General features: G+C 27.8%; 3 protein-coding genes across 9 annotated transcripts in view; 2 read left to right on the plus strand and 1 right to left on the minus strand.

Annotated features, from left to right (window-relative positions):
* The first annotated feature begins 96 nt into the window (after positions 1–96).
* LOC122575984 (small integral membrane protein 8) lies at positions 97–553 on the plus strand. The gene is made up of 2 exons (XM_043745586.1): positions 97–232; positions 315–553. Exons 1-2 carry the CDS (start codon positions 131–133, stop codon positions 471–473), a joined length of 261 nt encoding a protein of 86 aa, XP_043601521.1. The 5' UTR covers positions 97–130; the 3' UTR covers positions 474–553.
* A 220-nt stretch (positions 554–773) lies between these two features.
* Positions 774–4,918, minus strand: LOC122575978 (aspartate aminotransferase, cytoplasmic). 3 transcript variants are annotated; one of them, XM_043745579.1, is made up of 7 exons: positions 4,772–4,918; positions 4,540–4,685; positions 3,918–4,208; positions 3,591–3,847; positions 3,219–3,496; positions 2,992–3,134; positions 774–2,905 (listed from the first exon to the last, which is right to left on the minus strand). In XM_043745579.1, exons 2-7 carry the CDS (start codon positions 4,649–4,651, stop codon positions 2,739–2,741), a joined length of 1,248 nt encoding a protein of 415 aa, XP_043601514.1. In that variant the 5' UTR covers positions 4,652–4,685; positions 4,772–4,918; the 3' UTR covers positions 774–2,738. The 3 variants fall into 3 exon arrangements, with proteins under 3 accessions (XP_043601514.1, XP_043601513.1, XP_043601512.1); XM_043745578.1 differs by having other exon boundaries at positions 774–1,679; positions 2,736–2,905; positions 4,540–4,915; XM_043745577.1 differs by having other exon boundaries at positions 4,540–4,915.
* Positions 4,919–5,429: 511 nt separating this feature from the next.
* Positions 5,430–13,383, plus strand: part of LOC122576017 (protein draper) — a 28,028-nt gene continuing 20,074 nt past the window's right edge. For 4 of the 5 annotated variants that reach the window (XM_043745712.1, XM_043745711.1, XM_043745710.1 and 1 more), the window contains exon 1: positions 5,431–5,593. The gene's annotated coding sequence lies outside the window, so the exon portion shown is untranslated. Of the gene's footprint in view, positions 5,594–13,383 lie in introns of all 5 variants that reach the window. The other variant, XM_043745713.1, reaches the window with a different exon arrangement.

Here is a 13,383-nt window from a genome sequence, read left to right on the forward strand (position 1 = left end):
ATATAATGATCACAAATTAAAACATTTATCATATATTCCCTTTTATTCAATGATTAAAAAGGTTAGATGTAGTAATTAAGAATTAAAACTAATATTTGTTAAGTTTTATGACATAATAATAATAATAATAATGGATAAGAAAAATCATAAAGCAGAGCCTGGAGATGGCTTACGCTCCTTGAAGAGTACAATGTTATTTCGTGCAATTAATTACGAATTATATATTAGACCGGTAAGATTATAAAAACCAATATGTCTAACTGAATATAAATATATATTATAATAAAATTAGAATAATTAAATTTATTTTCCAGAATAAAGTGATAATGATTTTTGGAGCTATTGCAATGTTCAGTTGTATAGGATATATGGCTTATATGCGACATAATTCTGATAATACAAAATATTATCCTGCAGTTACACCTGATGGGTCAATTGATTTAAAAAAAAAAACATCAAAGTGGACAATGTAATTTGCTACATTTTATATGAATTAATAACAATTGTATGTTTAAGAATTTACATTATATAAAATACACAATTATTGTTTATATATATTTTATTTCAATGCTAATTGCTAATTAGTTATTACTCCTTTTCTGTGTACTTAACAATTTAACATCCCCTGTTAAAACTAGTCTGCTGAAACATTCATATTTTTCAATTCTTATTATATTTAAAGTTTAAAACTCATATAAATGTACATTAGTGTAATATTACTTGGTAGTATTTATAAGTTCAACAAAATTATATATTGTTTTATAAAATATGAGTTGCTTTCTGTATTACATTTATTTTATATAAATACATAGAAAATTAACTTTCTCATTGCATATTCAAGTTATTTTGGCAGTACATATAAGATAGTTCAAAATTTGAAATACAGTTAGGTATGCTACAATGAACAATTTTTATACATACAATTATAATGCTACAACAAATGCAGAAAAATATCATCTAGATATACATATTTCAAAATACGCTAGAAAGAATAGCTGCTATGGAACAAAATCTTAAAATTAATTATGTTCATTCTACCATACCCCATCATAATTTGTACGAAAATTTAAGGGTTCTGATGGATTTGGTCCAGATTCTTGAACAAGGTGAGTTCGAAGCTTAAATTACATAACAATGTGTACTAAAAATATATGTATATATTTTTATGTGTATATATATGTATATATTGATTTATATGTAAATATTACAAATGTATATAATTTTTTTTATTTGATTTATAAATATTAAATGTATTGTATATAATATATAGAAATTTTAAAAAATTTATTACATGCACTGAATTTTAAAAATCAAAATTTTTTAAAATATTTGGAAGTGAAATACAGAACATTATTATGATACACTAATTATATGCTTTATCGATTTCTGTTGAAACCTCTATTTTTTTAAGTTGTATAAGTTTTAGACTACTGGAAGCATTTAGTATACAAAAAATACATTCTATTTCTTATATAGCACAAGAGGTTATAGCATCTATATTAAACGGAAGTTATATGCTTTTTCTACAGCACTTCTTTGTTTCTTATATTCATTTCTTATAGATATTAACTATAAGAATACAACTGATTTCAATTCTACATACAAAAAATATAGTGCTTCAATTTCCTTTTATAGAGCATGGAAAACCATAATAGAACAAGATAGTATACAGGAACTAACTGTAATAATAGATTGCATTGAGTTTTAATAATTTTAGATATTAATTTCTGTAAATAAATCGCTTATTATTAAAATAATAGAAGCCCTATTGTTATTTTTAGATTTTAAATTTTTATCAGTCATCAATATTCTCGTTAATAAATTGCATTTATATATATTAATTTATTGTTAAAGATATGGTATGTACTGAATATAAGATACTATATAAAGATAATATCTTATAATGCATACTCGTTGATAGAAAAATTGTGTTTAAAAAATATCCTTGGAAATACGTAAAAAATATTTCCATTTTTATCTATAACAAGGATAATTACTTAGAATGTAAAGTAGTTTTAAAAATTTGGTCTCATTTACTAACAATATCACTGATATGATGTATATATGTATATATAGTTCTGAAATTATTTACAAGATTATTGTTACATATGATAATTTCAAACTTTAGTTTTCTATGTAGTGTATATGATTTGTAACCATCTCTTTAACAAGGGTTTTAAAAAACTCTTGTTCATATTAGTTAAAGAATAACATTATTTGAAAGCAAAGCTTATTAATGAGCTTCTTAATTATATTAAGATTGTAAAATGCATTAAAAAATCATTTATATCAAAATGAATTTCTATTGTAAATATTTCTTATTTCCCTACAAACTATTAAGCTCAATGAAAATTATTTTAATAATAAGCGATTGCACTAACACATGTATTAAAATTTGGCAATTCATAATACTTTGTTGATACTTTGTACTTTCATAGACAAGGCGATTTCTAACAAAATGGTTCAATTTCTGTACGAAATAAAATTTACAATTTATAAATGTATAAACAGTAAAATTTTTTAAAACAGAGAAATTTTTGACTAAATAAACACTGTAATAAATCATATTAAGCTGTAAAATTATAACAAAAACGTAACAAAAAATACCGATATAGTACATTTTTATAATTCTAATATAACTTCAATGCATATAAAATATTGCCATATTTTAACGACATTCTCAATACTCCAATAACAATTTATACTTATTATGATACGATATCTAATCATCCAACCTTCTACTTGCATGAACAACTTTCCTTATTTTGTGGATACAGTAGAACAGTTTCATAAATCGCACTTGCCACATAATCTAAGTTAGATTCATTGAGTCCACATATATTTATTCTACCGCTTCGTAACATATAGATATGGTAATTATTAATTAAACACTCAACTTGTTTCTCTGAAATGATGATTAGTAAGAGTCATTAGTAAGATAATGATGAGATGTAGAACAAATGTGACAAAATGGTTTCATTGAGTATTTACCTGTAAGACCTGTATAAGAAAACATCCCAATTTGTTGAGTAATATGTTCCCAATTACCTGGAGTTCCTTTCTGAACCAATCTTTGATACAAACTCATTCGCATTTCCTTTATTCTTTTGGACATTGTGAGAATATGATCTTTCCTGAAATATTTTGATATTTCAATTTAGGAATTTTAAACATGTATTGTAAAACGAATTAAATTAATTTTATCCTTTACATCATACCATTGTTTATAGAGGTCTGGATTCTGCAACACAGTTGCAACTATTCTTGCTCCATGATTAGGTGGATTACTATACATTCCTCGAACAATCAAAGTTAACTGAGACTTAACCTGGGCTAATTCTTTTGTATTAGACATAACAACTACCATATTTCCAACTCTTTCATTGTACAAGCCAAAATTTTTGGCAAAGCTTTGTGAACACATGAATTCTATTCCACGTTCTGCAAATAATCTTACTGCATATGCATCTTTATCTAAATCACCAGTTGCAAAACCCTACAATAAAATTTTTTTAAAATTATTTCTTTTACATTACTCTTAAAATTATTCTATTCTAAAAATAGAGAATAATATACATTATTTATAATACCTGATAAGCAGTATCAAAAATTGGGAAAAGTTTTTTCTCTTCTATTACATCTCCTATCTTGGCCCATTGCTCAGGAGTTGGATCACATCCGGTAGGATTATGTGCACATGTATGGAGAATAATTACAGCATTTTCTGGAGCATCTCTAAGGTCTTTAAGCATTCCTTCTATATCAACATTACGAGTTTCTGGATTCCAATATGTATATTCACATGCTTTTTTAAACCCTCCATTTACGAACACAAGTTTATGATTCTCTATATATGTAATATATGTTAAATAGAGTGAATGTTTATTTTATTGTTTGAAAAATCTGTTGACACTTACCCCAAGTCGGTTTACTATAATAAAAGGTATCATAGTGTAGAACGTGACTTAAAAATTCAGCTATAATACGTAATCCTCCAGTACCAGATAATGTTTGAATGCCAAAAGCACGACCTTGTGCAATAATAGGAGAATCTGCACCCAACAACATTCTTGTTGCTGCTTGGCTGAAAGCATCCAATCCCAAGACTGGAAGATATTCATGGTTTTGCAATTCATCTGCAGCTAATGATTTTTCCACTTTTCGAACAACTGGTAATACCCAAGGTTTTCCTTCAGATGTACGATAAGCTGTAAATATAAATTTATCATAATTTTCGAGAATTATTTCGAGTTATTTAATAATCTCGTATCATTGTTCATTGCTTAAATAACGATTAAACCTTATTACAGCTGTACATTCATATTTGTGAGATACGTTATGTAATCATCAGATATTCTGGAGGTCATCCAAAAGCAGATTCATTACAATATGAAAGAAATACAAAAAAATTTCATCTCAAAGGTTGACATTTCATAGATATTTCAAATGTTTGTTTTTTAAATTATTAAAGAAAATTTGTGCTATATTTACGTTTGCTCTCTACGATACCAAATATGAAATGAAATATATGCAACATACCTCCTATAGATAAATTCACTTTTTTTTCGTAAGCATCTTCTATGAATGCTTTATGAAGTGCAAAAACTTCTATCGGCGGTCCTAGTTTTAATCCACTGAATCTCGTATTCATCTTCGGAACGTTTAAATATGGGATGATCAGTTGTCTATACAACGATGTAAAATGAACGTCAATCTGACTATATCAATTTATATGAAATAACAAACACATTTACAAATCTTTTGTAATCACCGTGTGTGAGTAACGTTATTTGATTTTGGATTTTAGATATTACGAATAATAGTAAATTTTAAAGATCCACGTTTAATGTTATGAAAAACGACATAATACAACAACTGCGCGAATTTCTGGCGCTAATGAATTTAAATTGACTTTGTACGTGGTATTTAACAGATGTGATGTTTAACATGTATTCATACACGTCAATTATATTTTATGTACAAATTTTATTTTCGAAATATAAGATAAATATTTAAAAATATATAAATAAATTATATATAGTCGTAATTATAAACTGTAGATATAAATAAAACAGAAAAAGTTTTTGATTATTCGTTGCTTAAAATATGCGAAACAACATTATGAATATTATAAATATTAAATTCTATATTTTCATATAAAAAAATATACATTATTTACAAAATATCAAAGAGTAAGGTTATATCTGTTTTATAAAATAACTAAAATTGTATTTTAACAAGAAATTTTTTTACAAATTTCACTTAGATAAATGAAATTTTGGAATATCTGTTTTATCGATTAATCATTTTTATCGTTATGAGCTTATTATTGCTGTAGAGGTCGCCAGTTTAGGTGTACCACTATGTGAATGCATAGATGTATGTAGTTTGGTCGATGCACAAGTGTGCAGCACAAGGCACAATTGGCAAGTAGCAGTGGCATACATTCTAACGTAGCTTAGTTTAGTTGAAAGCTGAAGAGTGAGGTATATACGTCGCGTGTTAATCGCTGTGCTAGTTATTACGTTTTTTTCTGTTGCATTTTTTGTGTTCATGGCTGTATATTATCAAGCTACATAAAAACCATATCAGAGTAAGTAAAAACGCGAATTAAAAACATTTATCTTATTACAGCTTATCTTTCCGATTATAATTAAACATTTTAAAGGGATGCTGTGCGTTATCGTGATAGCACCGTATATACAACGTTTTCATGAAAACTGTTCTTCGCATTGATCATAATTTAATTTTTTAAAGTAGATGATATTACTTCATTTAATCATAGTTCTCAATCATTTAGTCACCGTCATAAAGATTGTTAATATATTGCATAGAAATAATGTGAGTTCTGTATCGAACGATTAATACAGTTATTATTAACGAAGTAAATCTTGTAGTATCGTGATGTAACTGTATTTGTCGAAATGAATTCATAATCTGATTTCATTGTTAAATAGAACATTATATTTTTCTAATGTATGTACTATTTGTTAAAAAAATAGTTATTCTCTGTTATTCTCTTCTCTGATAATATTTAAGATAAACAAACAATAATGTTTGTTGAGATATTTGACAAAATTTCTCTGTTGTCAAATTCGGCTAAATTTGGAATATTAGATCAACAGGTTTTACTTATTCTCTTTCGTTGCTTCATCTCAACATAAGCAGGTCAAACATGAAATGAAGTGTGAAAAGAGAGCAGATGAGGCGCTGAAATGTATAACTTTTGATAAATTGACGGTCATCTTGGAATTAGTATTTCGTGGTCTATATTTAACTTTTTCACGGATGTAGTTTTGAAATTTTTAAATATTTGCGGGAAGACAGAAAAAACTATATATTTCTACTGTCTTACCACGCTCCATTTTATATTTGACCTCCTTATGTTAAGATGAAACGAGAAAAGTTTATTTTAGTAAACTGAATTAATTTTTGTTTGTGTTATGTATTGCAATAAATATTAAAATTAAGGATAGTAAGTTCTGTTAACATATAATAAAATTTCATTGTTTTGCTCTCCACGATTATACATGTATATGTATGTACATAACAACACGCTTCAGAAACAGGAATATATATATTCCCATGAAAGTGTTAATGGCAGCTTCGATGTTATATGTCTTTAATATGCATTTGAATTATGATTCAATCTATCGATAACGACTTGTATCGAACATTTCATTGATATACGTCATTGATACATTGATTAGTTAGACATATTCATTAGCAGAATGACGTTATAATAAAAATATTCACATCAATCGATCGTAATTGAGCGATTATAATAAAATATATTTCGAAATTTCGAGTTTAGGATATTGCACATTCTTTTGGCATCGTATTCTGGTAAACATGCGTTCGCGTTAAATCATCTTTAACTCTGGGGTTTTTTTTATATTAAAACGTGCACAGCAGAATTTTTCTGTATATTTTCAATGAGTCAAAGGTAAGGTATTACTCTTGAAAATATTTAATTGAAAATACATTGTAAAAATACATTGTAAACATTTTCTCATATGAAGTAAATAAATATTCTATGACATTGTTAAGTCACAAAATATAAAAGAGGTGTAGGAAAAGATTATATCATTAATAGTTAGTAATATCATTATATTAGGCATGATATTTCTCATAGCGTCTTTTCTAGCTTTTGATTTCCAAATATAGATCATTAGTTTATTTATGGTGGAGTACTATATTTGGTAGAGTTAAAATACATTGCAACAGGAGCACTCTGTTTCTCGGAGAAAGAACAATGCTTTCGTTATTAGCAAAGCATAGCATTAGTTATATAAGACATACATATATGAGAATGTCTTGACATACAGAATATGGTTTAGTATATGACCATATTCGGCACATGAATTGTACGCAAATTCTTGGAATTAAGATTACAAAGGATCTTAGTTAATAGTTGAACTATTTATTTAACTATATGTAACATTTATGTTAATAAGATGCAATTTAGTGTACTAATTGTTTTTCTGTATGCTATTCATAAATTATATATTTAACATATACATATACATTCGATATAATTTTACTTTTATTAACTTTTATGTAGTCAAATATACGTATATAAATGTAATAAATGTATGTACATATTATATATATAACGTATCCCACTTTAGCATTTTAAATAGACCATTATATTTTTAAATGGAGGGGACCATAACATAACAATAACATGTATTACTGTTACTGTCTTCTGAATTGATAGGTCCAGAAATTAAATTGGGGTAGTATACGTATTACTGTAATATCAAAGGAAAGCGAAAGACTTCATTTCCGGAAAATGGTGCGAGCCTTGATGACAGGAAACGTGAAGAGAGAAGAAACATTTTGTCCGTATGGCTTTAGCTGAGAGCATCGTGCAATGAAAGCAGCTTTCGTATTGCTGGTTGCTTACGTGCGTACAATAAGGACCGGTCGCGATAACATACTCTTGTATAGGTTGCTCCAAAATTATCGACACATGTGTTTCATTGTTTAGTATGGTTTAGGAAAGTCAAACAAAAGCACTTACGCTTAAAAAGTTGATCAATTTATAATTGAAAATTTTTGTGTGTACGGAAGCTCAGAAAGTTTGAACAGTGTATTTCCAAATTTGCAATAATATAATATAGTATGGGGATTATAGTAACACATATAGGGTTCATAAGGAGCGCACGAAAGCATCTTAATAAATTAAATTAGCTAATTTATAATTGGAAAATTTCCTGTGGCAGAAATAGACTACATACATAGTATAGCGTTTCAAAGCTATAATATTATTTTATTAAAAGATATAATTTTTATGAAAATTGTCATTATTAATATAAATCTTATTGATTCAAATAACGTTTTGTTGTGTCAACATATTTTAGGCCATCAGTGACATCTTTTTAACCCTGATGTATTCTCCGAATTTTTATCCTAACTTCACTTTTGCTTCGACAAAGAGACTTTTAATGTTTTAGGAAAATCTTTAACATGAAATTGAAAATTTCAATTGAAATTTTGTCATAGTTTCCTGAAAATTAAGAGATTTTTTGATGATAGAAAAAATGCAATTATATGGAGAATGATTGGACGAAAAAAATAGAGTAAAGAACGAAGCAATGTTGAAGAGTTATGCAATTAATTGGAATCAACATTTTCAGCATATGTATAGCTTTCGTCAAATATTTGTAATCAGCATCAGCGTTCTAAATGTGTAATTTGATTCTACTGGCTTGCACCGATTTCTTTGCAACCTGTTGCACTAATGATCGCGGAGGAATTTTGTGAAACTTGTTAAGTCTTGCGTGAATGGAAGGACGCCATAGAACGTATTGAGAGATATGCATATATATATATTTTCTACGGTTAGGTTAGGTCGCAACTGAAAGTAGATAGAGATGTAAAAGATAAGTTATATTAGATTTGTTTTGTTTTAGAGCATTAAGAATCAATTCTTTGTTTAGTACATATTACATATTTTCAATTTGTTTTAGGTCAAACGAATTTTCCTTCAATATGTTTCTATTTGATTGAAATTAGAAAATTCTAAATACAATTTAAGATGAGCGACAGATGATTAAACGGAGAATCAATTAATTTCATCTAGTGGATAATTTAATTTGTCGGGTCGTTAATTCCTTTACTCGTGACTCGCTTTCTGTTAGTTGCAAAATTTATTGCAGTACCAGATACGATATGGCGTATTTGATAAACGCATACTAGATTTTCTTGACTGCGCTTGAAATTCAAAGTAACAGGAAATTTTATATTATGAAGATACTAACTGGGTTTAACTGATTCAGCGTGGATCGTGTAGTATCACGTTCCGATAATTTAGCAAATGAGATCACAAAGTAAAACAAATGAAACAGAAGACATAAAGCTCGAGTATGAAGAAAAATTCTATTTTTAAACATTTCAAACGACATCAAGATTATTTCGAATAATTTGTTTATCGATCGATCCCTTTGTTTAGAAAACGATCCCTATCATAATTTTAATACTTAAAAATAATTATCCTTCAAAAATCGATTAATTATAAATATCGTTAGTATTTAATACAAAGGCTCGATCATTTTTATCTTAAGAAAACAAAAGAAAGAAAACGAAATGAATATTATTCTACAAAAATCATAAAATTGAATATATGATTTGCGAAGTGAATAACTTTTATTGTTTATACGATAAAAATTATTTCTTGTTCCGAGTTAAGTTAATAGAAATAACTAATGGAAATCTCAAAGTTACTTCCATTTTATTTTATTTTAATTAAATTGTAAGTTTTGCGTCTCTTATTGTAGCAATGGTAGTTGAGACGGGTTTGATGAACGGCAATGAAGGTTATTGAAGGCCAAAGAAGGTCATAAGGCCTTCTGGTAACAAAAGGTTACTTCAATCAATGAAATTTATTAATTAAGACGCATTAATTAGATTAATCATCAGAGGAATTAAATATTTACGTTATGATTATGCAAATAATATTGTTAATAGATAAAGTGATTAATACATACTATGTCTTAACCAAGAGTCAATTTGGTTAACCATTTTTTTATCTTTTTATGAAAGATATGTAAAAATATCTGTTATTATATCACACAAGATATTCTCTCACACCCTTTTTTTTTTGTGTAAGGCATGTTCGTCTGTAATTTATCTGATTTGAAGTTTCATCGTCATTGCTTTTTTGAATACATCTTTTATTAATTATTATTTATTAAAAAAATATTTTTACGCTTTTAAAATCATGACGGAATTTATTGTACTATTAATTAATTTATCAAATACATTTATATAAGTATGTTTACTTATAGATATTTATATTCACTTTTTTCTACTTCGTTTATAATTTGTAAGGATGATACTTCATGAAATTGTTCTATATTATTAAATTATGCAGTCTAGTACGTTGTTTATAAAATTAATTAGTAATACAATAAATCTTGGCACAATTTTGGAACTTTAGGATTACCCCTTGAATGAATCAAGTTTAAAAATGGAAAAAGGGATCGTGGAAAATAAAATCATTTCTTTAATATATCTCATACCGAAGGAAATGAATACTATTTTTTTCATAATAGTATTCCAACAATAAATTTATTAATCCAATCTGACAGAAACATACGCATCAATTTATCAGAACTATATCTTTCTCTTCCTCGTCCTTTTTGCATATTAATCCTCCTTGAGTCATAAACAATTCCGCCTCTTTGTCCCGTTCAATTATTTGTTTTTCACGTTCGAGCCTCCTTCTAGTACGGTTCCTCGAACAATGAGTTTCTGTTCAGAGACACATCGTTGTGGTCAATGTTCGAGGATAATCGCAAAAGCAAAGGTGACTCTCCTCGTTCATCGATAAAAGAATGCATGAGAAAGAATAAAAGGTTCGAGGACAGACGGACGCGACGATTTTGATGGAATACCAAAGTCCCAGTTCGATTCTTTTTGTGATTGTTCCTCTTGTGCTTTCGTCTACTTTCGGTCGTACTTTATTGCAAGATCAGTGTTCGTGTCGTTCAAATTTATTGTGGAACTTCATTGGTTTTTTAATAAGTATTTCGCAGATGAAAGTACAGAAGATTATTGGTATGTGAGATTTAAGATTAGAATCTTAGATAGATTTGTATAGGATGAATGTTTGTTTCGAAGATTTATAAAGTATGTGATGATTTATAAAGATCGAAGTTATGAGAATATGGTCAAGATTATGTGGCAGAAATTATATAAATCACGGATTCATAAAACTTGATGGAATATATTGTAATAGATAATTGCGTGTACCGTGGTTTGTGGAAATTAATACATAGATATAATATAGTTATCGGCTTTGGTGGCTTTCGTGATGATTGAAATGTAATCAGTAACTTGGGTTTGTGATTTAGCAAGTGCGTAAATATTCTTCTTTGAATCTCTTACTATGACGATTTACCTCGTTTCTGTAGTAAAAATTATTAAGCTGTTTGTTCTTATTATAGTAATATGTAAATTAAATTTAGAACCCTAAGCTTTCTAAATTTTCATTTTTAGGATCTAAGTCCTTAGGAACTTTGGTTCTGAGATGTTTTCTAGCCTTTAGATTTTCAGGTTTTAAGTTAGATATTAGGTTCCAAATCTTTAATTTTACCTTTAGGTTTCAAAATTTACGATTTTTAAATTGTAGATTCCACTTCTTAAGATTCGTCTCCTCTGCCTTACAAAGTAAATAACTAGGTTTCTTTATTAGGCCTACATCTGTAAATTGTAGTTCCCAAGCTTTAAATTCTAAATAAGCCGTAGCTTTTGAAAGTTCTATGTTCTAGATTCTCTGTTCTACATTTTGCTTTTCACATATCAGCTTTCAGGTCCTAGATTTTAGATTTCAGGATTTAAAACCTATAATTGTCATGTCCCAGTTTATAAATTTTAGATTTTATGTCTCCAGGCTTAAAATTTAGGTTTTGAGTTTTAAATTTCGAATTTTATATTTTTCGAGGGCCGTAGCGTTTTTATTCTAAATCGTTTTCAACATCAAAATTTATGCAGATGTAACACGCTACTACTAGTCACAAACACTTTTTATTCAGGGTTAATCAATGGGTATTATTAAACATATGTTCGTCCTATGCGCAAAGCGAATATCTGGGTCGTGTAGCGAATATTTTGCGTTCCACATACACAGTATAGTTCCAGCGAAAACATTCCAAAGTTCGTGCAATACAAGGTTCCTCTGTGTTCTCCAAGCATAACACTTAATAAAAATCCTCTATGACATTCTTTATTTTTCGTTCCTTAAATAAATTCTCAACCTCTCTCCAATTCCAATAAACTCATTCTCTAAATAATCTGTCGTTAAACTCCATTTACAATGTAATAGCACAAAATACATTTATAATATTTGTTAATAAAATGGAAAAAATTATTCACGAAAAACTTTTGGCAGGTTAAAAATTATCTCATACTTTTCACAGCAAATTTTTCTTATTCTTGTAAAAAAATATTCAAAATGCTTGTGACATCTTTTAACGAGATAAGAAATATCGTTTAATGAAAAAAGCTTTAACAACTTAAAAGTTATTTTATAACTTTTTTAGCGAATTATGTTTGTGATAAGATCTTTAGTAAACGAATTTTCTTCTAATTAACGCTATACATCTTCTAAATGGAGAACATTCGATCGTTTTCTTCGCTGCGAGAATTTGCATAAACAAGGACAAGATCGTTTTCTTTGGCAAGATGCAGCATTTCTCGTGAGTTAGTAGTCGCGTGAATTGCAAAGATATAGTGAATGAATCGATACAGAACTGCGACTGGCTCTTGCCGCAATTGATATGCTCCATAAAACTCACACAGTCGCAGCACTCGGTGGTCAAGGACTTTTGCTGTAGCAGTATGAAAAAAAAAAAAAAAAAATAGATTGTATCGGATATCGAGTAAAAAAATGGAGGAATAATTAAAATAATCTTGCACCAGTAACTTGTTCTTGCTATTATCAAATCCAACATGCAAATTGAGAAAAATTGTGTATATATATTAATTAATTTTTTTGTATGGAAATTAATTAATTGAGATAGAAGGAAATGTTAAAGCGATAATAATTATCTGGATGATTAATAGTTTCCGCATTAATTTACTAATGGGTATGGGAATATAGATAAATTTATCAATTAGAATTTTTTTTATGAATGGTATCAAATTCATTTTGTTCTCTGATGATAATATTGTCAGAAATATTTTTGATATAATAATGGACATTTATAACAGTTTTTCCTCCCACTATCTTCTACGTATTGCATTACATTTATTTAAAAATATATCCTAATGAAATCGGGTTATTTTCACTTTTATTAATTTCTAATGGGTATCATTGGCTTGTAGACAATCTACAATTTGCATTACGTTACTTTATCTTCATTTGCATTCTGCAGA

The sequence above is a fragment of the Bombus pyrosoma genome, linkage group LG15 (assembly GCF_014825855.1).
Source record: "Bombus pyrosoma isolate SC7728 linkage group LG15, ASM1482585v1, whole genome shotgun sequence".
Lineage (NCBI taxonomy): Eukaryota > Metazoa > Arthropoda > Insecta > Hymenoptera > Apidae > Bombus > Bombus pyrosoma.